Source organism: Somniosus microcephalus, chromosome 18, assembly GCF_052327205.1.
Source record: "Somniosus microcephalus isolate GS21.2 chromosome 18, FLI_Smic_1.0, whole genome shotgun sequence".
Classification (NCBI taxonomy): domain Eukaryota; kingdom Metazoa; phylum Chordata; class Chondrichthyes; order Squaliformes; family Somniosidae; genus Somniosus; species Somniosus microcephalus.
In genome coordinates, this window is record NC_141004.1 from 772,501 (window position 1) to 799,484 (window position 26,984).

Here is a 26,984-nt window from a genome sequence, read left to right on the forward strand (position 1 = left end):
CCCTAACCCTAATTTAACCCTAACCCTAAATGCACTAACCCTAACCCCTAACCCTAACCTCTAAACCTAAACCCTAACCCCTCACCCGAACTCTAAATACCCTAACCCTAAACCTAAACCCTAACCCTAACCCTAACTGCCCTAACCCTAGCCCAAACCCTAGCCCTAACCCTAGCCCTAAATACCCTAACCCTAACCCTAAATATCCTAACCCTAACACTAAAAAGCAGTAAACCTGAGGATTGGGAGCAGTTTAGGATTCAACAAAGGAGGACAAAGGGATTAATTAAGAAGGGGAAAATAGAATATGAGAGTAAGCTTGCGTGGGAACAAAAAAACTGACTGTAAAAGCTTTTATAGATATGTGAAGAGAAAAAGATTGGTGAAGTCAAACGTAGGTCCCTTGCAGTCAGAATCAGGGGAATTTATAATGGGTAACAAAGAAATGGCAGACCAATTAAATACATATTTTGGTTCTGTCTTCACAAAGGAGGATACAAATAACCTCCCAGAGATGTCAGGGAACATAGGGTCTGATGAAGGGGAGGAACTGAAAGAAATCAATATTTGTAAGGAAATGGTATTAGGTAAATTGATGGGACTGAAGGCCGATAAATCCCCAGGGCCTGATAATCTACATCCTAGGGTACTTAAGGAAGTGGCCCTAGAAATAGTAGATGCATTGCTGATCAGCTTCCAACATTCGATGGAACCTGGAACAGTATCCATGGATTGGAGGGTAGCTAATGTTACCCCACTATTCAAAAAAGGTGGTAGGGAGAAAATGGGGAATTACAGACTGGTAAGCCTGACATCGGTAGTGGGGAAAATGCTAGAGTCCATTGTAAAGGATGTAATAACTGAGCACTTGGAAAACAGTGACAGGATCGGACAAAGTCAACATGGATTTACGAAAGGTAAATCGTGCTTGAATAATCTAGTGTAATTTCTTGAGGATGTAACTAGTAAAATAGATAAGGGAGAACCAGTGGATGTGGTATATTTGGACTTTCAGAAGGCTTTCGATAAGGTCCCGCATAAGAGATTAGCGTGTAAAGTTAAGGCACATGGGATTGTGGGCAAGGTATTGACTTGGATAGAAAACTGGTTGGCAGACAGAAAGCAAAGAGTTGGAATAAACGGGTCTTATTCCGAGTGGCAGGCAGTGACTAGTGGGGTACCGCAGGGATCGGTCCTTGGACACCAGCTATTCACAATATATATTAATGATCTAGACGAGGGAACTAGATGTAATATCTCCAAATTTGCAGACGACACAAAGCTGGGTCGGCATGTGTGCTGTGAGGAGGATGCCGAGAAACTCCTGGATGATTTGGATAGGTTGGGTGATTGGGCAGAAGCATGACAGATGCAATATAACGTGGATAAATGTGAGGTTATCCACTTTGGTGGCAAAAACAGGAAGGCAGGTTATTATCTGAATGGCAATAGATTGGGCGAAGGGGAAGTGCAACGAGACCTGGGTGTCCTTGTGTACCAGTCGCTGAAGGTAAGCATGCAGGTGCAGCAGGCGGTTAAGAAGGCAAATGGCATGTTGGCCTTCGTAGCGAGAGGCTTTGAGTACAGGAACAAGGATGTCTTGCTGCAGTTGTACAGGGCTTTGGTGAGACCACATCTTGAGTATTGTGTGCAGTTTTGGTCGCCTTATCTGAGGAAGGATGTTGTTGCCATGGAAGGAGTTCAGCGAAGATTCACCAGGCTGATACCTGGGATGGCAGGTATGATGTATGAGGAGAGATTGGGGCGATTGGGCTTATACTCGCTGGAGTTTAGAAGAATGAGAGGGGATCTCATTGAAACTTATAAAATTCTGACAGGACTGGACAGACTAGATGCAGGAAGGATGTTCCCGATAGTCGGGGAATCCAGAACCAGGGGTCACAGTCTAAGGATAAAGGGTATGCCATTTAGGACAGAAATTAGGAGGAATTTCTTCACCCAGAGAGTGGTGAACCTCTGGAATTCTCTCCCACAGAAGGCAGTGGAGGCCAATTCATTAAATATATTCAAGAAGGAGTTGGATATATTTCTTAAGGCTAAAGAGATCAAGCGGTATGGGGAGAAAGCAGAGACCGGGTACTGAATTTGAATGATCAGCCATGAGTTCCAGAGGAGTTCCGCAACTGAAAGGGGTTCCACTCCCTCAATGTCCAGCTGGTCTGTGACCACCGCCAGATGATCATGGCAGTCAACGCACAATTCCCTGGGAGCAGCCACGATGCGTTCATCCTGCGGCAGACCTCAGTTTCTGACCTTTTTGAGGGCCCGGCTCACCCACGAGGCTGGCTTCTGGGCGACAAGGGCTATCCTCTCTGCCCATGGCTCATGACCCCACTCCGTTTGCCCGCCACCCCGGCAGAAGAGCTTTACAACAGCAGCCATCAGGCGACCAGGAACATTGTCGAGCACACTATTGGTGTGCTCAAACAGCGTTTCCGCTGTCTGGACCATTCGGGGGGAGCCCTGCAGTACTCGCCGGAGCAAGTGGGTCGCATCGTCGTCGTTTGCTGCATGCTCCACAACTTGGCCATTCGACGAACCCAGCCAATGCCAGCCGGCCCTCAAGGTCCAGCAGAGCAAGCGGACGAGGAGGAGGAGGAAGAGCAGGCAGACGAGGAGGAGGAGGAGGAGCATGCGGATGAGGAGGAGGAGGAGGAGGAAGATGGGAGGGCTCCTGAAAGTGGAAGGGCCGTCCGTCAGAGGCTCATAAGGACTCGGTTCTAGGCCCCTCTGACGGAATGATGGGTGTCATTCGTCCTGCGCACTTCGGATCGTTCAAAGCCTATGAAGGCCACCATGAGTGTAAATAGTTACGAGTACCATTGTAAATAAAAATGTTTCTTTATTGTCAAAAAAGTGCTTCCTTCCAGCATAACAACGTCATGTCAACAGAAACCATAACTAACAAAATAACAGTCAACTCTCTGGCAAAGCCGCAAAACTAAACAAACCTTCACAAACAATCACAACAGGTGAGGGCATCCTTGAATTTGGAGGAAGAAACTTCTCAGCAACTCTCTCTACTGCTGGCCCCTTGATGGAGACCGACTTCTCTTTCGCGGTCGGCCCCTTCCCTCCCTGCTCCTCCTACTTAATTGAACTCCAGTGGCGGGGTCAAGGCTGGGGGACGCCTGCTGACTGTCTGGAATCGCAGAAGCCCCTGAGGGATGGCCTGGACGGCCTCTGGGCTTGGAGGGTGCGGAGGCTGGCTGCTTGATCTGGGCATGGCTGGAAGCAGTGTGCACTGCAGGTAGTGGCAGCTGCACTGCAGACGTTCCAGTGGTGGCATGAGCAATGGTCACCTGCCGAGAGAGGACACCTGCACCATGGTCTGATGAAACACTGGCTCTCTGAGGGGACTGGTTCGGCTCAGCCGCCACAATCGACTGCTCCACGGATTCCTGGCCTCGTGTGGTACTGGAAGGGCCCGGGGTGATCCTAACTGATGCAGATAGGGTGGCAGCAGTGAGAGTTCACGTTGCCTCAATCTGGGTGTGGACGAGGCCAGCAAGTGACTGCGTGGCAGCAGTGAGGACCTATGTGGCAGGTGGCAGTGCTTCGGAGAAGCCCTGGACAGTTCTTTCCATTGCTTCAGAAAAGGCCGGAGCAGTCCGTTCCACTGCCTCGGACAAGCCCTGGACAGACCTTTCCAGGGATTGTCCGAAGCTCTGATCAGTCCTTTCCATAGCGGCCTCGAAGCCCTGGACCGTCCTCTCCATTGCTGCCCCGAAGCCCTGGACAGTCCTCTCCATTGCTGCCCCGAAGCCCTGGACAGTCCTCTCCATTGATGCCCCAAAGTCCAGCACACTCTCTGCCAGTGTTTCTATCAACTGAGGCATCCTCCCCACTGCAGCCATAAGCTCAGTGTGCCTGAGCCGGGCCTGGGTGCTCATTTCAGCCAGACTCCGCACCTCCTCTGCACTCTGTGCAGCAGTCATCGTTCCCTGCCTTGCCCTCTGGGGAGCCGGTGGCCGAACTTGCCTACCCCCCTCGCGTTGCTGCAGGCCGCTTGTTCCGGCAACTGGGTCCTCATCAGAGCCGCCCCCCCCTCCCCTCCAGGGAACTACTATCTCCAGTCTGCAGATGTGAAGGCTCCCCTGCGGCTGGAACGGATGGTCCGGCTTCCTCCTGATCCTCGCCTCCAGAGGCACTGGCACTGACAGCTTCAGGGCCCGGATCCCGAGCTGGTGATGTAGCATCTGAAAGCAGGGAGGTGGAAGAGTGGCTTTAGCAAAAGGACAGGTTGGCAGCAAGGCAGGCCAGATTGCGGCAAGGCTCTGACATGGCTCCACAGTGAGAAAGCATGCTGGCGGGGGGACCAAGTGGAAGGAGACAGCTGTAAAAGGTGAGAACCTTACCATCGCTGTCGACAATGGGGTCGGCAGCTGCAGTGGCCACAGGACCACTCAGACGTCCTCCAAAAATCTGGTGCACTCTCTCGAGATCCGTGAGAGTGACCACTTGTGGAGGTCCTCCACTGGTTCGAAGCTGGTCTGCGATTCTTCGCCAGCTTCGACTGCAGGGGAAAGAAGGGGAAGTTATGTTAAATTATGCCCTGAGTCATCATCTCATGCCCCCCATGGTGGTTGAGCCCTTACATGATGCCCTGAGTGATCATCTCATGCCCCCCATGGTGGAAGAGCCCTTACATGATGCCCTGAGTGATCATCTCATGCCCCCCATGGTGGAAGAGCCCTTACATGATGCCCTGAGTGATCATCTCATGCCCCCCATGGTGGAAGAGCCCTTACATGATGCCCTGAGTAAAATGTGCATGTGTGTGCCCAGAAAGGGCTATGAGTGCTTGCTGACACATGGCCATTGGGGCATCGTGCACCCTGTAGCCATAAAGTCAGGTGCAGATGGAGGGATTCAGAAGTTTGAATAAACACCACTCACCCTCACGACCCGAGTGAGGTCGTTGAATTTCTTCCTGCACTGTACAGGGCTCCTGGTCACCATGCTGCTGGAGTTGACCCTCTGAGAAACATCCCTCCAAGCTCGGCGGTATTCCTTTTGATTCGGCTTCCTGCCATTGTCTGGGTAGAGAACATCTCGCCGGCGCTCCACTGCGGCCACCAATTGCTCCAGAGCCTCATTGCTGAAGCGCTCTGCTCTCTGTCTCACCTTCTCCATCTGGTCCAAGGTTTTTGCGCCAGAGAAGGGCCTGCGCCGATTCTGAGGCCTACAAGGCGCTGAGTGTGGAAGCTGAGGCTGACTGACCCACCCCTTTAAGAGCCGGCCGGCACCTGGAAGTCTCGTGGTTTTCGGTAATTGTGAGCACCTGCGCTGCGCCCGTCCGCGCCGATATTGGGTTGCACCGGAAGTTTTGCGCTTTAGGAGTCCCGTGCAACGTCTGAAGTCGCGCCTCAATCACCTTTGGGGGCGGTGCAACCCAATATCGCGCCAGGCGGCGATAAGTTGCGTCTGGCTATAAACTTTGCGCAGCGCCAGTTCTAACGCCTCAAGCGGGGCTATACCCAATTTCTAGTCCTATGTTTCTATGTTTCGAAATACCCTAACCCTAGCCTTAACCGTAACCCTAACCCTAAATACCCTAACCCTAAACCCTAACCCCTAACACTAACCCTAACCACCCTAACCCTAACTACCCTAACCCTAAATACCCTAAACCTAACACTAGCCCTAATCCTAGCCCTAACCACTAACCCCAAACCTAACCCTAACCCCTAACATTAACCCTAAATACCCTAACCCTAAACCCTAACCCTAAATATCCTAACCCTAACCCCTAACCCTAACCCTATCTACCCTAACCCTAAATACCCTAACCATAACCCTAAATACCCTAACCCTAATCCTAACCCTAATACCGTAACCCTAATTCTAACCCTAATACCCTAACCCTAACCCTAAATGCCTAATCCTAACTCCAAACCCTAACCTTAACTCTAAATGCAGTGTCCCTAACCCTAACCCCAAACGCTATCTCTAAATGCAGTGTCCCTAACCCTAGCCCTAACCCTAACCCTAAATAGCCTAACCCTAATCCTAACCCTAATACACTAACCCTAATCCTAACCCTAATACCCTAACCCTAAACGCCTAATCCGAACCCCAAACCCTAACCGTATCTCTAAATGCAGTGTCACTACCCCTAACCCTGACCCTAACCCTAAATGCACTAACCCTAACCGAAATGCAGTGTTACCCTAACCCTAACCCCTAACCCTAACTCTAACCCTAATCCTAACCCTAAATGCACTAACCCTAAACCCTAACCCTAATACTATAACCATAATCCCTAACCCTAACCCCTAACACTAACCCGACCGGACACTGACCCTAACCCCTAACCCCCTAACCCTAAAACTCTAACCCTATGACTCTAACCTAGCTAACCCTAAAAACATATCCCTAACCCTAAATGCAGTACCCTAACCCTAACAAGTACTTTCACTGTATACTAAATGCAGTATCTCTGGTGGAATAGGCACTATTAAAAGTCTATTTAAATACCATTTGTTTAGGCAGGCAGTATTTGGGCAGGATCTCCCGGCTGCTCTTAGCAAGCTGCAAAGAAATTTTGGGCTGAAATTGGTCTTGGGAGATAGCACTAAACAGGCGCTAGCGAATCAGCTGCCCATTTTACGTCTGCCCAATTTCCATGACTTCAATGGAAAAGAAAATCGGATGGAGTGTAAAACAGACCAGCCAATTGGATATCGCCCAAGACCACTTTCACCAATTTAGAATTTATCTTATCACCAGCATAGGTTTAAGTCAAAAACAAGAAGAAAACCTCAATCAATTTAAGGCATTAGTGACATGAAGCTGAAACTCTCAAAACTGCTTTTCACCACTTATCACTACAAGCAAGGCACGTGACAACTTTGTTCTTTATGCAGTCATGAGATTATCTTTAGTTACAGAATAAAAGTCCACGGATACATAAAAATCTGACAAAATGAAATAAAGGCAAGGAAATTATCCTAGATTTGAGAAGGTTTGGATTCAAATAGTTTTGTGCAACAATGTACAGAATCAGGTTTGTAGAGCATAACACAAAATTCTGACAGAGCTACGGAATCATGAAAGAAAAATGAGGTCCATCATCAATAAAATGCTCCCACTCAACAGCAGAGCCATATTTCCAGTTTTGAGAATTATATTCAGATATCGTCTCTCCGGTCACAGACCTCAGGTGGGGACCCCTGTTGAACAAGGAACATCAGTGCAAAGCTAGTTAACAGCATGCAATAAACACAACTTAAAAGTAAATGTAGTAATGTCCACAGGCACTGTCCTAATTAACACTGCTTCATTTTTTCAGGGGAAGTAGAGGTAGGAGATTCCACCATCCTTTCTCCACCAGTAGAAGTGTGGCACGGAAGGACGCCAATGCACCTAGAGAAGGCGGCAGACCCTGTCCCTAATCCTGGGGATGGGTGGATGAGCCCTGCCTGTAAGGGCACCTCAGAGGCACCCAGCTGGTGGAAGTTAGAGAGGCAGCCAAACACTGTGACAGGGAGACCCTGACCTCCTTCCAGGATGAAGACAATCTCCTATTAATTTTTTCTTTGATCTAAAGAGAGCAAATTGCTGATATTTGAAAGGTAATCAATCCTTTCTGGGACCAACAACCTTTTTCTGGGGCACTCTTAGTGCCCTTGGAAGATGCAATGTAAAACGATGCCAGGTCTCAGGTGCTGCAGGTTCTGCTGGGCATAATGGCAGAATTCCTCAGATAGCCTGGCCTTTCTCCAAGACATGGGGGCAGGGAAGACTCACTCAATGACCCAGACTGGAATTTGGGGCAAAAATAAAATGGGGCATAAACCCGGTGCTTCTGGATTCCACCCCAAATTCTGGCCCTTGGCGGGTGTTGTGCCTACTCTCCTCCCCCTCCGACCATAGAATTACAGGGACTTAGTGTCCTCATAGTAAAGGATCTTCAGTTTCGTGGCCAAAAAGTCCATGATGGAATAATCATACATGGTCTCATGATGGAGCAGGTTTGATGTACTGAATAGCCTTTTATCAATTTGTTTTAATAGCCTTTTGTCTTAATATGGGCTGGATCACACACTGATGAACCAAAACTAATCTGGTAATATCGCAGATACTCATTACCTTAGTACTGCATCATAAACTATAAGTTGTTATTGGGTTTCATGCAGAAAAGAACAGGGCATTCATTACATTCTCAACTATAATGAGCAATTTCATGTCTTTCAATGCATGATTATCCTCCATTATCAAATTTCAAGACTGACTGTTTAGCCACACATAAAAAAGAAAAGAAAGACTTGCATTTATATAGCGCCTTTCACGTCCACCGGATGTCTCAAAGCATTTTACAGCCAATGAAGTACTCTTAAAGTGGAGTCACTTGTAATGTGGGAAACACGGCAGCCAATTTGCACACAGCAAGCTCCCACAAACAAAAATATGATAATGACCAGGTAATCTGTTTTTTTGTTATGTTTGTAAGATTTGCAAAATTTCTGCATTTCCCCGAAGGTTGTTATTAATAAACGGGACCCTGCGTGGACATTTTAAATCAAAAAGGGTACACAAGATGGCGTCCGTGCCTCGTGGCAGAAAGCCTGTGAGATTTTAAAATGGACTCTGCAACGCAGACAACTTGTGGATCGAAACCAAAGCTGCAGTTTTCTGTGAAGAGAGACTTTGTATTTTGAAACCAGACAGGACTCTGAATTATGCGTTAGACCAAATTGGAGACAAATCTAAATTCAGTTTAGGCCTATAGTTAAGGCCATCAAGCAGTCTACATATATAATCGCAAACAGATTAAGAGAGCCATCGAGGCTGGACAGGCCCATCAAGGAACTTTCATGACAATACAAGTCAATTATTGGGCCGGTAGATGCGATTACCGGCCATCTAAAAACAGTTAATATGGATTGCTAGCATTATTTAAAATAGCCCGCCAAGATTAAGACAAAGAACTAACCTGATTTGGCGCGCAGATAAGGGTTTTCGAAAAGAGTATAATTGAAGGCCCCCGGGTAGCAATCGCTCTCTTCTCTTCTCTCTCCGCTCTTTGGCCCCTCGCCCTCGTGGCTGTCGCTCTTTCCCCATCCCACGCTTACCCCCTGGCCTTTGCCCGTGCCTTTCCCCACTCCATCTGGAATCGCCCCAGCACTGTATCGGGCGGACACGGACAATTCAGGCCAGGCGAGGCGGGACGCGACGAGGGGAGGAGGGAAGACCACCTGAGGAAGACCAACTGAGGAGATGAACTGAGGAGATGTGCTGAGGGTAGGCTTTGAATTATCGGGCCTTCAGCCTTGGCCGACCTGCGAATATCTGCACACCAACTCAAACTGTCGGCTGGCGACGAAGAATCATCCCTGCAAGGTAAAGTACCCAAACAGAGACTTTAACTTTGGGGTACTCGAACCTGGACAACGCACTTGCAGCGCCTGGAGACCACATGATGACGGCAGGCTCTAGAGAGCACCAAGAGCGAACCCTGAAACCCGCCGCTGTTTTGAGTCCAACAAACCCTTTTGATTGGTGAGCATGAAGTTCTGACCCCTCATAGCTGAACCTAGTTAGGTATAGGGGATGGGATAAGGATAAGGGGATTGTTAAGATAGTTGTTTTCCCTCAATTTGCCGTGTGTTCCCCATTCCCTGTATAAGTAGAGTTATTCTTTTTTGTAATTTTTGCCTGTAGAAGTGTACACTAGTAATTTTCCATAAGATTGAATCAATTTTTCCCCTTCAATAAAATCTTGGTTTTGGTTTACACCCAACTACCTGTCTACTCGAGTCTTCTCTGTACCACCACCTTGTACCTAAGTCCGGTGTCGAGAACCCAGAGGCGTGGGAGCGATTCGAACCGCTCATAAACAGTCAGAGGCTTAAATGACTGGGCGCACGCGCCACCCCACAGGCCACCCCCTACATAATGGCAACCGCGGCAGGACACTGGCAACAAGGTTGCGATGCAGTAGACAGTGGTTCGAATGAGCGAACCATGATGGAGGAAAGGATTTCTGATTACGTGGTTAGCAAGGTGAATATCACTAAGAAGTGGATCACCACTCTGTTAAGGGCTGGGCATCCGATAGATGCAGCAGCTAAGTGGACAGAGGGAAAGGAACACAAGAAGTCCTTAGAGAAGGCAGTTTGGCTGATGTGCTTTAAAAAGCAGGTCCAGCTCTTGGACAGGCTCGTTGCAGCACAGGCAGTCGAGATAAGGGAGTCAGCCCTGGAGATCCAGGATAAGGCTCTCGCAGGGGAGAAGTTATTAGTAGCTTTGCAGACTTTGAACCAAGAAAGAGTGCATTTAGTGGGAGAACACAAGGCCCAGTTGGAGTACCTACGGTGCCAAGTCACCGAGGCCAAGGAAAATGAGTTAAGGTTGCGGGAGAAAAACGCCCGCTTGGCAAGGCAGATTAGGGAACAGGAAGAGAGAGTGCAGGAGGTAAAAGCCGCTTATAAGCTAGCAATTGAACAGGGGTTTGAGGAGGCAGACCACGGCCCCTGTAGAGAGAGGATAGAAAATCTGAGCCGGGCCCTCCGGAAGGCAAAAGGCATGGTATGCCTCATAAGCCCAAAGGCAGGCCAGGCAGATTTTATGGGGAACAAGGGGAGGACAGTTCCAACGTCACCGGTGGTGCCCAGGAACGACCCGGTTGAGAGAGAGGAGACCTCACGGCCACCACCCGTAGCGCCAAGTTTCAGCAAGATTTGGTGGCAAGGCGGGGTGGAAACGGGGGTGGAACCCGAAGTGGAGCCAGAAGTGGAGGCGGAGGTAGAGCAATCCCCGCCTGAGAGGCCGGAGCTGGGACCGAAGTGCCCAGCGCGGCATCAGAGGTTCGGCCCACCCGCCAATGGCAACATTGAGGGACCCCTCCAAAACCAGTTCGTGTTACCCTTTAACACCCAACAGCTCAGGGTTATGGTCAACCATATCCCGAAGCTTTCCGCAAAAGGAGACCCCTCGATCCACTTCAGGGAAATAGAGCAGACCGCCAGCGTCAACGACTGCGATGACGCTGAGAAGGCCAAAATGCTGCTATTCTCCCTGGAGAGTAATCTCTGCCAATCCCTCTCTGATGAGTGTAAAAGGGGGCAGAGTGGGTACGAGGAGCTTAGAGATGCAGTTCGAGAGGCCATGGGGATGGATGAGGGAAGTCCCTTCTCCCGCGAGGAGAAGACGATCCAGCTTTCTGGGGAAACCCCGTAGGCTTTTGCGGACTGGCTGTGGCCGGTGTACTGGAAGGCTTGCCAGGGGACGCCGGACCGAGCGTTCCTGAACAGGGATTCCCTGGCCCATTGGCTCCGTTGCCTGGTGGCGAACAGCTTGCCACAGGTCCGGGTCAAGGCAGAAGCCTGGTTCAACCCCAAAAATCCCCAGACCACCGAACTTACGGTAATTAGACAGCTCACTGTGGCCTATAAAAACGGTAGGGGAGCCGATGCACACCCACCCAAGGGAAAGGTGCATGAGGTAAAACCAGGAACGCGTAGGAAAGAGTGGCACCAGGAAGGGAATAACCCCCGCAACACAAAGGCGAATTGTTACGGGTGTGGGAAGGATGGTCACTGGCAGAAGGAGTGCAAAAACCCTTGGAAAGATAACAAGGGAAAGCATCCCATGGCCCCAGCCCAAAAGGCGGGGGCAGGGATCCCTTCCGCAGAGGTCGAGTCACTTTTGGATGCCATGAGGTCCTTACTGACTGGCCAGGGGAGAGTAGCAGCTGCCACCGGTGCTCTCACCCCATCAGCTCCATCCAACCCACAGCCGTGACTAGAACCTTGAAGCCAATGAGGGGAACAGGCCCTGTGTTAGGATGCAGGTGGAGACTGGAGCTTCCAGCATGGTGGTCCATTCGGAAGACCCGACCAATCCACCCAGGTCTAACAAGGTCCCATTTAGCCTAATGGGATCTACAGGGAACGAGTAGGCTGGGGGAATGGCCAAACTTTTGGCCATAGTTTTAGGAGCCCTCCCTACCACGTGGGAGGATAACCAAGGGACCCACGAGGTGGCTGAGCAGAGGGCTAGAGAAGGAGAGTTATGGGATCCCTGTAGAACAGGCCCGGTAGCCGCAGTCCGGGACAAAGGAGGCACACAGGGGGTAGCTTTGGCCCCGGGCCTAAAGCAGGTCCAGGCCCAAGATCCCGTCTGTAAGGCCGTCCCGGTGAGGAAAGAGAAAGGGGAGCCCCTAGAAGGTCCGTTCGGGGCAGCGGACGAACCTTCAGCACAGGTTTTAAAACAGGCCGCTGGTTATATCAACCAATGTACGCTGTTGACACCTGAAAGGGGAAAGCAGCCAGCTGGGGAAAGGTCTGAGGATAAAGATCCTCAGCCTGCAGCAGGAGCGAGTTCACAGACTGCACAGGCAGGCGCTGTGGCTTGCTTGAAGGGGGAGACCATCCCGCCCATCGATTGGGACACTCCCCCGCTCTTCTGGGATCCAGGCGAGGGGGAGGGACCTGATGTCAAAAACCCCGCCCCCAGACCCAGCCATGAGACCTGGGGCGGAGACTCTCAGCTTGCAGCAGCAGGTTGCGAAAAGTTACCTGCCCCCAGCCCAGGTTCGGGAGGGGCCAAGCCTGGGGGAGCAGCGGTTCGGGTAAAAGGCCCATCGGCCAAGAAGGCCCCACCCGTCAAAGCCCCTAGACGGTCCCCACGGACACCCCAGCCGAGAAAGCCATGGTCACCAGCCCTCCAGTTACCAAGGGCCGCCCCTCAAGCCAAGGAGAGGTCCAAGGACACAGGTCCTCAGCCAGCAGCCACGGGCTGCGAGGGACCAACAGTGAAGGACGGTGCGGTCGCGCCGGGGGTAGCGGCGAGCCGCAGTCCGGCCAGGGATTAGCCTAGCCGCCCGGAGACGGGCAGCGGATGTATATAGTTTAAGTGTAAGTTTAAGTTTTAAGTAAAGTGTAATTATTTAGCTTAAGTTTGGGTGTTATAATTTAAGTTAAATAAGGTGATGGGTAGTTTTAAGTTAAGTAGTCTGTTAAGAGTGTATCTTTGGGTCGAGGTCGCGGGACCCGACCATGCTTCACCAAGCCAGAGAATCTCTTAGGGACCTGGCTGCATGTTCTTTTACATCTTTTTGCAGGAAGATTTTCGGGATGGAATGGATCGTAATTCTATTCACCCTGATCGGGATGAGTGTGGAGAGGAGGGGTGACGTCCAAGACTTCCACATCTATGGGTGTTCGGGAGACAAGGCGCCCCTAGCGATCGATGGGAACGGTGAATGGGATGTGGAGGAAACCGCCGTTTACTTCCACGAGGGAAGGTGGCCAGGATGGCTGGGGTCCAATTCGTCTCAGTACTCCAGCCAAACCGGATTCACGTACGGGGAGACCTCCCTCCTGTGCCCCAGGGTACGAGTCGTTACCACGACGGTCAGCATCACCGTTGGAAAGCGAATATGTTTGACGTGTAAAGGACACATTCCACTGGATAGATGGTGGTGGCCCAGGAAGTTGAGCAAGGACATGAGGAACCCTGAAGTTGAGTGGGAACAGTTGGGAAACAACACCCATCGGACGATTACCGGGGCTCATGGAGGACTAAGCATGTGTTGGGACAAGTGGTGGGAACCGGATCAAGGGATTTACATCTGTATGTGGGGGGTCAGAGACGGTCTGCCCCGCAGACATATCCATTATGTTCCACCGGCAGTGGCACAACACCGGGAAGGGGATAAGGTGGGATGCCAGCCGGAAGGTGTGTGCGGTCCCATATTCCCAGATCCCAGTCAACGCCACTGAGCTGGTAACCCACCCCCGTAAGCCCACGGCGCAGGCGGCGAGGTTATCCAGGGAAGGTTGCCCCACCACCACCAAGGGACCAGGGAATGGGTTGGTGCTAGTCCCCACCGATCAGATGCTGTACCAGGGGGTACACTACGTGGTAGCCTCCGTGATTTTAAATCTCACCGAGGTACATTTACCGGAGTGGTGCCCCAAAGAAACAGAGCAGTTATACCAGGCCCTATTAAAGGACATGTTCAAGAAGTTTTACGAGTTCGATTTTGCCCACGTGGACAAGACCGAACTCTACACCACACACCGAGAGTTTTTGGGTAATGCAGGGAGGCAAAGAAGGGGTGTATGGAATGATGTTTTTACTGCATTTAATACTGGGTCCTCTGTCATCAACAGCTTGGATGACATAGAGTTGCAGACCCAGATAAGCAGTTTAAAAACACAGTTAAAAAGGATATTACTGGATGAGAACGAGGTAGTGGGCTCGGAGTTGCATGAGGTCCAGGCCATGATGGTCCATTTAAAGGAGATCATAGCCAAGTTGGAAAAGCACACAAAGATGGTAAATGCTCTCATAAGAGAGGACAGAAATGCTTCTGACCAGGCTGCGCAGAATGAGGTATGCATGCTATACGGGGCGTGGTTACTGGGCGAGGGCCGCAGTAATCTGGAAGATTTAAAACAGGGTTTAGTCCCCTCCTGGATTAGCAACAAGCACCTCGCAGCCCTCCACCCTTTTGAGAATGCATTGACCCGTGCTAACTCTGGCTAGCCTCTGAAGCCTATCCAGTCCCCGTGGATTGTGGGCGGTCCAACCACACAATCATGGGAGTAGTAGTTAGGATGCCGGTCATGGGTAGGACAGCCCGACCCGCGCCGGTATACAGGTTTGAGAACATTGGAGTCATTCAAGGGGGTGCACACATTCATTTCACAGCGGTCCCACCTTACGTCATTAAGTGGGAGCACACTATGACAGGTACTAACCTCTCAGGGTGCCAGAGCCGGGGAGCACACATAATCCTGTGTCCCCAGTACTTGAATGCCTATTCAAAGCCGCAGTGTGGGTTCAGAGCTGCTGACGCGAAGCCTATAAATTGTACCATGGAGGCGATGGCACAAGGCCATGTTCCCCCGCAGGTAGCATATATAGGAGGTGGGACATATTGTGTCACCACCGGCGCGTCCCACTACCAGCATGGACAGCATAGCTGGTGTCCAGTTAGTGACAGCAGTTTCTGTTTTAAACCCGAGGCAGAAGTTCAAGTGGCCCAGGAGCGAACTATCTCCATTCCTGAACCCACCACTGTTCACCTCACTGTGAAGGAGAATTTTACGAATTTGCTAAAGTACGTAGCGCACTTTGGCTACGAAATTTCCCCTCTCCCTGAACACCTTACCAAAATACTCAAAGCCATTATAGTTTCGCAGAAACATTTTTATACACTCGAACAGAAAACAGTAGAGATATGGACTAAGATATTGGATATTGTGACTCCACCCTGGTGGAACATTCTCAGTAATATAGAGGATCCTTCGTGGGTCAGACTGGCTTCCCACATTCTCGTGGTTTGTCAGTTAGGGATAGTGTTGTATTTAGTTTGTATCCAGTGTAAGGGAAAAGGTCGGTGGTCAGAATTCCGAAACCAGAGATTTTGGAAAGAACACTATGTAAAGGTGGAGGGAGATACGCTGGTTTAAGTTCTTTCCCTGTATTTTGATTAAAGATTGTTGTTTCTTTGTGTTTGTTATTTTTTAATAAAGGTTTATCTTTTGTTTTTTTTTGCGATGCAGTTTAATAAAGATATGTGTACCAAGTGGTGCAGGGGTGTTGGACCCCTCCATGCTTGGATGTGTGTGTAAAGTCTGTAATTTTACTCTCTGTATGCTGATGTACACTACATTTTCACGGAATGGGAAGTGCATGTGTCGTGGGTATATTAGATAGATAATTACAGGGGAAGGTTGACTATGGAGGGTCAGAAAAATTTTGCTCACCGTAAAAGTATGATACTTCAAGCAAGTTTTAGTATCACAGGGGGGAGTGTAAGATTTGCAAAATTTCTACATTTCCCCGAAGGTTGTTAGTAATAAACGGGACCCTGCGTGGACATTTTAAATCAAAAAGGGTACACAAGATGGCGTCCATGCCTCGTGGCAGAAAGCCTGTGAGATTTTTAAATGGACTCTGCAATGCAGACAGCTTGTGGATCGAAACCAAAGCTGCAGTGTCTGTGAAGAGAGACTTTGTATTTTGAAACCAGACAGGACTCTGAATTATGCATTAGACCGAATTGGAGACAAATCTAAATTCAGTTTAGGCCTATAGTTAAGGCCATCAAGCAGTCTACATATATAATCAGAAACAGATTAAAAGAGCCATCGAGGCTGGACAGGCCCATCAAGGAACTTTCATGACAATACAAGTCAATTATCGGGCCGGTAGATGCGATTACCAGCCATCTAAAAACAGTTAGTATGGATTGCTACCATTATTTAAAATAGCCCACCAAGATTAAGACAAAGAACTAACCTGATTTGGCGCACAGATAAGGGTTTTCGAAAAGAGTATAATTGAAGGCCCCCGGGTAGCAATTGCTCTCTTCTCTTCTCTCTCCACTCTTCGGCCCCTCGCCCATGTGGATGTCGCTCTTTCCCCATCCCGCGCTTGCCCCCTGGCCTTTGCCTGTGCCTTTCCCCACTCCATCTGGAATCGCCCCAGCACCGTATCGGGCGGACACAGACAATTCAGGTCAGGTGAGGCGGGATGCGATGAGGGGAGGAAGGAAGACCACCTGAGGAAGACCAACTGAGGAGACGAACTGAGGAGATGGGCTGAGGGTTGGCTTCGAATTATCGGGCCTTTAGCCTTGGCTGACCTGCGAATATCTGCACACCAACACAAACTGTCGGCTGGCGACGAAGAATCATCCCTGCAAGGTAAAGTACCCAAACAGAGACTTTAACTTTGGGGTACTCGAACCTGGACAATGCCCTTGCAGCGCCCAGAGACCACGTGATGACGGCAGGCTCCAGAGAGCACCAAGAGCGAACCCTGAACCCCGCCGCTGTTTTGAGTCCAACAAACCCTTTTGATTGGTGAGCATGAAGTTCTGACCCCTCATAGATGAACCTAGTTAGGTATAGGGGGTGGGATAAGGATAAGGGGATTGTTAAGATAGTTGTTTTCCCTCGATGTGCCATGTGTTCCCCATTCCCTGTATAAGTAGTTATTCTTTTTTGTATTTTTTGCCTGTAGAAGTGTACACTAGTAATTTTCCATAAGATTGTATCAATTTTTCCTCTTCAATAAAATCTTGGTTTTTGTTTACATCCAACCACCTGCCACCTGTCTACTCGAGTCTTCTCTGTACCGCCGCCTTGTACCTAAGTCCGGTGTCTAGAACCCAGGGGCGTGGGAGCGATTCGAACCGCTCATAAACAGTCAGAGGCATAACTGACTGGGCGCACGCGCCACCCCACAGGCCACCCCCTACATGTTGGTAGAATAAACACCAACAACAACTTGCATTCATATAGCACCTTTAACATAGAAAAACATCTCAAGGCGCTTCACAGAAGCGTAATCAGACAAAAATTGATGCTTAGCCAAAGGAGGAGATATTGGGAAGGGTGAGTTTTGAGGAGGGTCTTGAGGAAAGGAAGGTAGAGAGGTTAGGGAGGGAGTTCCAGAGTATAGGGCCTAGATGACTGAAGGCAGTGGTGCCAAAGTTGGGGCAAAGCAAGTAGGGAATGTACATGAGACCACCCTTAGAGATACTAATGGTCATGAAACTATAAGGCCTCCTTCCAGGAGAGATGAGCTGTTACTTCTGTTTAATTATGAAAGTAACTTGGTATGACCACATTTAGAATTCATACAAAAAAGGCGGAGGTCAAAAAAATACCCAAAATCTTTAATAGTGTAGCATAGTAAATCTGGACACTGATATTAACCAGAGTAATGAAGAAATGACTAATGTGAAAGGAGCTGATTTTTGCAATTTACTTGGAGATTGTCTTGTTCATGAAGTTGCGATCCAACTGGAGAGTGATCTCTTAAAGCAGAAATCTCCCTCTCCAACTTTCCCAATAATGGAATACAGCAACTGCGTTCCACATATTAAACACTGAATTAGTTACAATTTGATGCCATTTACATCTTTCCAGTGAGGTTATTTAACTTGGACAGTGAGCACAGAATGATGACGTTCAAAATGAATAAATCTTAAAAAGATGAGTGTTTTTCCTCACAAAGTAGCGGATATGGAACAGACTCTTAGCAAGTTCAATTAATTATGATGAATGTCTGATTAAGAATAGGATTGAGTGTTAAAACAGTAAGTAGAGTCAGAGGTCATGAAATACATTGTGGAAAATCATGGACTCTGAATTGATGGGATGTTCGAAATGTCATTCCAAGGAAGGTAAACTAGTTCAGTATGCAAGATTCAGGATGTAAAGCTCGACTAATATTCTAGTGTTTTCTTTGATTTATCTCTGTAAGGATAAAACTTTGTAGGACCACCAAAGAAAGTTCAATGGCCACAGCAGGCACTCAAATGGAGAAAGTGACAATTGATGAACATTTTTAAATTGCTTGAATTTCAGTTCTGTAGCAGAGGCAGCAACATTGTGAATGTTTGGGGGGCTGAAATCCTGCAGCAGGACCCATTCCTCCCCACCAGGAAATTTATTGAACTCATTGGTCAGGTGGAAATCTCATCCCACCAACGACTTCTGCCAGCGATGGAGATCAGAAGGCAATCTAGCCCAGTTATATTTTAATTCACAACATTTGTTCAAGGTTGTGGTCTCTGACCGCTTCCATCTTAGTCGTAGAAATAATTTTAGTTTTAGTCTTATCTCCATCTCAAATTTTAGTCTTAATTTGTCTTCATAAGAAATGTAGTCCAAATTTTAATTATGGCAAAAGTACAGCAATTTAGTCAACAATTATCTATATATATTAATTGAAAAAATCTATTAAAAAATTGTAAATGCTGAAAATATTTAAAAAAACGGAAGTACTATACCCAGACTGTTAGCTTGACTTTCTCCTTACAGATCCATTGATCTGCTGTGTGTTTCCAGTAGTGTTTTGTTATGGATATTCAGTTAATTCCCTTGTACTGTGGACAAGTGCTAAATGTTGGCTGAAATTTTCCTTTTTACTCACTGCGTAGGTCTTACAGATCAGATTGAAGAGCTCAGTCTCAGCTCGATGCTGGAGTTCCTCCGAGTGTTCCTGTGCAAAGACAGACCTCTGTCGCTGGTATCACACAATAACAACACACAGCAAAATACTCTACTCGGACACTTAACTTTATGCAAACTGTACAGGCAGTAGCAAAAAGTAGCAAACATAAAAATATAAAGCAAACACTTTGAGGGAAATTTCTTTTTGACAAGTTTAGAAGGTAGGTATAGATGAAGACATCCCCCTTAGCCGAAGGGCCCTTTTTGCCAGGCTCTCTCTTCCAATGTTGATGTCCCTCAGTATGTGCACAATTGGGATTGGGAGATAACAAATTGCATTGTAAACTGTTCAAATGATGGAACTGTGGCCCCTTCTTAAAAGTTAGCTTTTTGTGTAACCCAGATGATCCATTTCTAATCAGATCAGTTGACTGTTTAATTTTGTGAAAGCTTCTGCAAAGTCCAGTATCCTTCAAATAATTTGTATCTTATTTTTTGATTTCAATTTATTTTTAAATCAGATCACTTCAGTGTTGATTGCCATTTTACTTAGATTTTAGAGCATTATGGATTTGGAGGAATTTATTTGTAAATATTTAAGATTTATAAGAATGCAGGAATTAGAATAATTCATTCCCCGCATCATCTATATCCTATTGGCGAACCTGAGCTGATCATTTTTCACCATTTTCCTACCCAAAATTAACATGCTAGAACTTTGTAAATCACTAGTTAGGCCTCAGCTGGAGTATTGTGGACAATTCTGGGCCCCACACTTCAGGAAAGATGGAAAGATTTTAGAAAGGGTACAGAGGATGTTACCAGGGATGAGGGACTTCAGTTATGAGGAAAGGTTGGAAAAGTTAGGACAGTTCTCCTTGGAACAGAGAAGGTTAAGAGGTGACCTAATAGAGGTTTTAAAGATGATGAGGGGTTTCGATAGAGTAAATAGGGAAAAAATACTCCCTCTGGTGAATGGGTCAACAACCAGAGGTCATAGATCCAAAATCATTGGTATAATATCTAGAGGGGCGATGAGGAGAACTTTTTTCACTCAGGGAGTTGTCGGGATCTGGAACGCTCGACCTGAAAAGGTGGTGGAAGCTGATTCCATCAATAATTTTGAAAGGGAGTTGCACAAGCACTTGAGGTTGAGGAACTTACAGGGTTACAGACAAAAAGCAGGGATGTGGGGCTAAGCACGACTGCTCCTTCAAAGAGCCAGCACAGGCACAATGGGTTGAATGGCCTCCTTCTGCGCGGTGAGTTTCAAAGATTCTATGATGTTCAGTTCTTTGCTGAATCAGAAATTTATCTGGAACCCTTTTGCGGGAGATTTTGAGGCCTCGTACTTGGCCGAAATGGGGCCCCAGAAATGGTGGGGTTTGACTTACTATGCTAAGCAGGGGGGCAGTGCCCATCTTCCCCAGGGACTATTGCTGGGCAGCGGAGTGCGCTCCTGACTCAGGCAGGATACCCTTTTAATATGCAAATTGGGTCCAATAACGCATATAGGACCCCGATTGCCACTTTAGGAAAGCATGGGCAACTGGCGGTCCAGAGGAGCCCAGTAGGCAAGTCTCTTCCAGACTCCACAATAACAACTGAAGCTGATACCGCCCCGGGTCCCTTCCCAGGAGTGGGCACCACACGGGCCTACCTTATTCTGGGACCCCGGGTTGGCTAAACTGGACCACCCAATATTGTGGTAGCCTGGAGCCGAAGGGCTGACTCGGGGTGCTCAATTTCCACACGTAGCCCACCGGCCCTCTACTAATGAGGCCTGGCCCTCAAAATAGATCAGGCCTCCTATTGGGACTATCAGTGACTGGAGGGAAAATCTACCGATGCAATGCTTTAATAGGAACAGCACACCAGGAAATAAGAGTAGCTTATTTAATCCCCGCACTAAGGGGCAATCAATTTTACAACCAATCGATCCCCGCACTAAGGGGCAATCGATTCTACAACCAATCAATCCCCGTACTAAGGGGCAATCGATTCTACAACCAATCGATCCCTGCATTAAGGGGCAATCGACTCTATAACCGCTCGATTTTTTTATTAATTCAGGGGATGTGGGTGTTGCTGACAAGGCCAGCATTTATTGCCCATCCCTAATTGCCATTGAGAAGATGGTGGTGAGCCTCCTTCTTGAACTGCTGCAGTCTGTATGGTGAAGGTATTCCCACAGTGCTGTTAGGGAGGGAGTACCAGGATTTTGACTTAGCAATGATGAAGGAATGCCATTATATTTTAGATCAGGATGGTGTGTGGCTTGGAGGTGATGGTGTTCCTATGCGCCTGCTGCCCTTGTCCTTCTAGGTGGTAGAGGTCGCGGGTTTACGAGTTGTCTTCGAAGGAGGCTTCGCGAGTTGCTGCAGTGCATCTTGTAGATGGTACACACAGCAGCCACGGTACACCGGTGGAGGAGGGAGTGAAATTTTAAGGTGGTGGATGGGTGCCAATCAAGCGGGCTGCTTTGTCCATTATAAAAGATGTAATAGCAGAGCACTTGGAAAACAGTGACAGGACCGGACAAAGTCAATATGGATTTGCAAAAGGTAAATCGTGCTTGACTAATCTACTGGAATTTTTTGAGGATGTAACTGGTAAAATAGATAACGGAGAACCAGTGGATGTGGTGTATTTGGACTTTCAGAAGGCTTTCGATAAGGTCCTGCATAAGAGATTAGCGTGTAAAGTTAAGGCACATGGGATTGGGGGCAAGGTATTGACTTGGATAGAGAACTGGTTGGCAGACAGAAAGCAAAGAGTTGGAATAAATGGCTCTTTTTCCGAGTGGCAGGCAGTGACTAGTGGGGTACTGCAGGGATCGGTCCTAGAACCCCAGCTATTCACAATATATATTAATGATCCAGACGAGGGAACTAGATGTAATATCTCCAAGTTTGCAGACGACACAAAGCTGGGTGGGCGTGTGTGCTGTGAGGAGGATGCCGAGAAACTCCAGTATGATTTGGACAGGTTGGGTGATTGGGCAGAAGCATGGCAGATGCAATATAACGTGGATAAATGCGAGGTTATCCACTTTGGTGTCAAAAACAGGAAGGCAGATTATTATCTGAATGGCAATAGATTGGGAGAAGGGGAAGTGCAACGAGACCTGGGTGTCCTTGTGCACCAGGCGCTGAAGGCAAGCATGCAGGTGCAGCAGGCAGTTAAGAAGGCAAATTGTATGTTGGCCTTCGTAGCGAGAGGGTTTGAGTACAGGAACAAGGATGTCTTGCTGCAGTTGTACAGGGCCTTGGTGAGACCACACCTTGAGTATTGTGTGCAGTTTTGGTCGCCTTATCTGAGGAAGGATGTTGTTGCCATGGAGGGAGTGCAGCAAAGATTCACCAGGCTGATACCTGGGATGGCAGGAATGACGTATGAAGAGAGATTGGGTCGATTGGGCTTATACTCGCTGGAGTTTAGAAGAATGAGAGGGGATCTCATTGAAACTTATAAAATTCTAACAGGACTAGACAGACTAGATGCAGGAAGGATGTTCCCGATGGCCGGGGAGTCCAGAACCAGGGGTCACATTCTAAGGATAAGGGGTAAGCCATTTAGGACAGAGATGAGGAGGAATTTCTTCACCCAGAGAGTGGTGAACCTGTGGAATTCTCTACCACAGAAGGCAGTAGAAGCCAATTCACTAAATATATTCAAGAAGGAGTTGGATATATTCCTTAAGGCTAAAGGAATCAAGGGATATGGAGAGAAGGCAGGGACAGGGTACTGAATTTGGATGATCAGCCATGATCTCATTGAATGGCGGAGCAGGCTCGAGGGGCCGAATGGCCTACTCCTGCTCCTATCTTCTATGCTTCTATGTCCTGTCTGGTGTTGTTGGAGCTGCACTCATCCAGGTAAGTGGAGAGTATTACATCACACTGAGTCACTCACCGCAGAATACCCAGCCTGTGACCTGCTCTTTTAGACACAGTGTGGCAGAGCCACCAGGGGACTCTGATCTAATGTACATAATTATCTTTAACAAATTATTAGCTACAGAATGAATCTGTATCTTTGTTCATATCATTGCATGTACATAGCGCGGTCCCTTTAAGAATGAGAGCGAACGCGATGACGTCATCACGTTGATCACGTGATCCTCCAGCGGCGGGAAAACGTGATGACGTCATGACGTCAGGCTGTGGAGCTGCCCTAGCCAGTCCTCGTGGAGCCAGCAAAGAGTACAGACCTGTAATGTAGTTATTATGTCTGTGTATAATTGAGACACGGACTGCAGGAGTTGAATATAACAAGTCTTTACTGAATGGAGACAATCTGGAAACTGAAACTACAGAAGGCTGCTAGTGCCTTTTATACAGGGGTGGTCACTGCTGGTACTGCAGTCTGAGACCAGTTATTCCCTTAAAGGTACATACACAACAATTCCTCCCCTTTTAGATAAACAGTACATAACATTCATTTAACAACTAAATGATAACTAATTACAATTACAATTACAGTTGCTAGATACATTGGTTGAGGTTAAGCAATTATAAGTTCAGTCTTTGAGGAGGCTTCCTGATTCTGTCTGGATAACGCCTCTTTGGGGTATCAGGTTCTTCTGGTAAAGTTGAGTCGGGATCAATGTCGTTGTTTGGTTCGTCTGCTTCCAATATCACCGATTCTGCGGTAGATGCAATTGTTACTTCGGTTTCATCGCCAGGTGTATCAGATCGTGGTGTGGAGTTGACGTTTTCCAGTGACTCTAGAATCTGGTCAGCATGGCATCTTACAATGCTCTCTCCAACGTCCACGGTATACATTAGAGCTCCTTGCCGTGTACAGATCGTTCCTGGCTGCCATTTCTCAGTGCGGTAGTCCCGGGCCAAAACTGGTTGACCTATCTTAAAACTCCTGGTCGGCCTTTCATTCATATTCTGAAACTGCCTGTTCTCCACATCTCTTCTGATGTTTGGCTTAACCAAATCCAAGCGGCATCGTAGTCTTCGATTGAAGAACATCATGGCTGGAGTTTGGTTGGTAACCGCATGTGTCGCATTCCGGTAGGCAAACAAGAAGTTGTCCACCTTGTGTTGTAGAGGTATATCTTCATTACACATTGCCTTGATAGCCTTCTTGAATGTTTGAACAAACCTCTCGGCCAATCCATTAGTGGCTGGATGATATGGGGCGGATGTGTAATGCTTAACACTATTGTTCTTTAAGAACCTCCGGAACTCTTCAGACACAAACTGTGGTCCATTGTCAGAGCAAATCTGTTCAGGCAGCCCATTCCTGGCGAATATGGTTCGTAAGACTGTGATAGTGTTTTCTGTGGTGGTTGAGGACATTTTTATTACCTCTGGCCACTTTGAATGTGCATCCACCGCAATTAAAAACATCGAGTCCATGAAGGGACCAGCAAAATCAATGTGCACCCTTTGCCATGGAGATGAGGGCCACTCCCATGGATGTAGAGGGGCTTGTGGTGGGGCGTTTTGGACCTTCTGGCATCCTGTACAGCTCTTGGTCATCTCTTCGATTTCTCTATTGATTCCCGGCCACCACACAAACGCTCTGGCTAAGTTCTTCATTTTTACCCCTCCCAGATGACCCTCATGAAGCTCATTGAGCACTCTATCCTTCAATTTGGGTGGAATTACTACTCTGGATCCACACATCAAGGTTCCTCTGCACACTGACAGCTGTTCTCTTCTCGGCGAGAATGCTGGCAGCAGTGGTTCGCCATGTGCTGGCCATCCCTTCACCGTTAAATCATAGACCCAGGATAGTGTCGGGTCATTTCGTGTTTCCTTTTCTATGTTTGCATTCGTCACAGGGAGACATTCGACTATGGTCGAGTGGAATATCTCCACTGGATCCACTGCAAGTTCTTCTTCCACCGTCGGCAACGGTAGGCACGACAATCCATCAGTATTCCCATGCTGTTTAGTTCCTTTGTACTCGATGTCATATTGGTGTGCCCCTAGGAAAAGGAACCACCTCTGTAGCCGTTGTGCTGTCATTATCGGTACGCTCTTCTGAGGGTTGAAAATGGAGACAAGAGGTTGATGATCAGTTCGCAGAGTAAATTTTTGACTGTGCAGGTAGTGATTGAACTTCTTCACCCCCCACACCAGGCTGAGGGCCTCGCTGTCAATCTGGGCGTAGTTACGCTTGGCTGAAGTTAACGAGCGCGACGCAAAAGCTATCGGCCTCTCTAACCCATCAAGGAATTTATGTGACAGTACCGCCCCATGCCGTAGGGAGACGCATCACACGCCAGTCTTATCGGTAGTGATGGGTTGTAGTGAGCCAATACTTCTCTTGAAGTGATTAAGTCCTTACTCTTCTGAAAGGCCCGCTTACATTCATTGCTCCATTTCCATGCTACTCCCGTTCATAGTAGGGCGTTCAGTGGGTGCAGAATTGTTGACAAATTCGGTAAAAACTTATGGTAGTAATTCACCAATCCAAGGAATGACCTCAGTTGCGACACATTTTCAGGCGCTGGGGCCTTAACTACCGCTTCAATTTTGTCAGGGGACTTATGTAACCCCTCTTCATCAATCACGTGGCCACAATACGATATCTGTTTCTTAAAAAACTCGCACTTGGGGCGATTGGCTCGTAGCCCATGTTCACGTAGTCTAGTGAGCACCTGTTCTAGGTTGTCAAGGTGTTCACTGTCATCTTCACCTGTCACTAGGATGTCGTCCAAGTAACACTGAGTCCCCGGAATCCCTTGCAGGACTTGTCCCATCGCTCTTTGCCATATCGCCGGAGCTGATGCTACTCCGAATACCAGTCGATTATAATGGTAAAGACCTTTGTGAGTGTTTATCGTGAGATACTTCCTGGAGGATTCTTCAACCTCCATCTGCAAATATGCTTGTGCTAGGTCAATTTTTGTAAAACACTTCCCTCCAGATAGTGAGGCGAAGATGTCTTCTATCCTTGGAAGAGGATATTGTACTGTGTGAAGGATTGGGTTCACCGTCACCTTGAAGTCCCCACAGATGCGAACCTTCCTTGGCTCCTCAGACTTATTGTTTAACGTTTTCTTCATGACAGGAACGATGGGTGTCACCCACTTGCTCCAGTCTACCTTAGATAACACGCCTGCATTCTCCAGATTTTCCAGCTCTGCCTCGACGGCTGGGTGAATTGCATATGGTACCGGTCTTGCTTTGAAAAGCTTGGGAATTGCATTCTCTTCTATTTTTATCGAGGCGGTTACGCCTTTAAGAATGCCCAGTTCTTGTTGAAATGCCTCTTTGGCGTTAGCTAAGATTATTGACAATCGTCCAGGAGTGACGTCGTCATCTTTTTTACCAGCCACCATCATTGCCTGAATGGAGTTCCAGTCTAAGCTTATCTTTCTGATCCATTCACGTCCCAATAACGGTGGTCCACCATCTTGCAGTATGTAGAGATACAATTTCCGTATTTTCTTGCCGTTGTATTCGACAGGCACCCTTATTTTTCCTCTGGGGTATACTTTTTGCCCTGTATACGTCCTCAAGACGATGGATGTCTCTCTCAAGGTTATGTGTGAGAATAGCCACTCGTAGTCTCGTCGATTCATGACGGTTAGAGCTGATCCTGTATCTAATTCCATTTTGACTTGGGACCCTCCTATCGTGAGGGTGACCCAAATGGTTCGGTGATCCTCTTTTGCGATTACATTCTGAAGTTTGAGACAGCTTAGTCTCTTGTTCCCGGACTCACTATCGCTCATCTGGTCTTCGGAACTACTGTCTGTCATCTTTTGTACTTTCTTGTACGGTTCCTTAGCAGCCTTTTTGTTGTCATTGGTCTTCTTCCCAGACCTGCAAACTTGTGCAATGTGTCCCATCTTTCCGCATTGCCTGCATATTTTGTCCTTCAACCAGCAGTCCTTCTGGTCATGGGTTGTTCTGCCGCAGCGATAACATTTTGCAAATCCCCGTGTCATTTCATGGGTGCCGTATTCCTGTGGCTTTTGTTGTATTTTCGCAGCTCCCCTGGCTGCTGCTTCGTACGATACTGCCACGCTGAAAGCCTTATCTAGCGTCAGCTCTTTCTCTGAGA

The 26,984-nt window shown here is 48.0% G+C and overlaps 1 protein-coding gene across 3 annotated transcripts in view; it reads right to left on the reverse strand.

Annotated features, from left to right (window-relative positions):
- Positions 1 to 6,874: 6,874 nt before the first annotated feature.
- LOC147104970 (gamma-interferon-inducible lysosomal thiol reductase-like) overlaps positions 6,875 to 26,984 on the reverse strand; it is a 102,793-nt gene continuing 82,683 nt past the window's right edge. For 2 of the 3 annotated variants that reach the window (XM_086010949.1, XM_086010947.1), the window contains 2 exons: positions 18,928 to 18,996; positions 6,875 to 7,196 (listed from right to left, as the gene is read on the reverse strand). In XM_086010949.1, coding sequence (XP_085867075.1) covers positions 7,155 to 7,196; positions 18,928 to 18,996 — 111 coding nt within the window. In that variant the 3' untranslated portion in view covers positions 6,875 to 7,154. The remainder of the gene's footprint in view (positions 7,197 to 18,927; positions 18,997 to 26,984) is intronic. The other variant, XM_086010948.1, reaches the window with a different exon arrangement.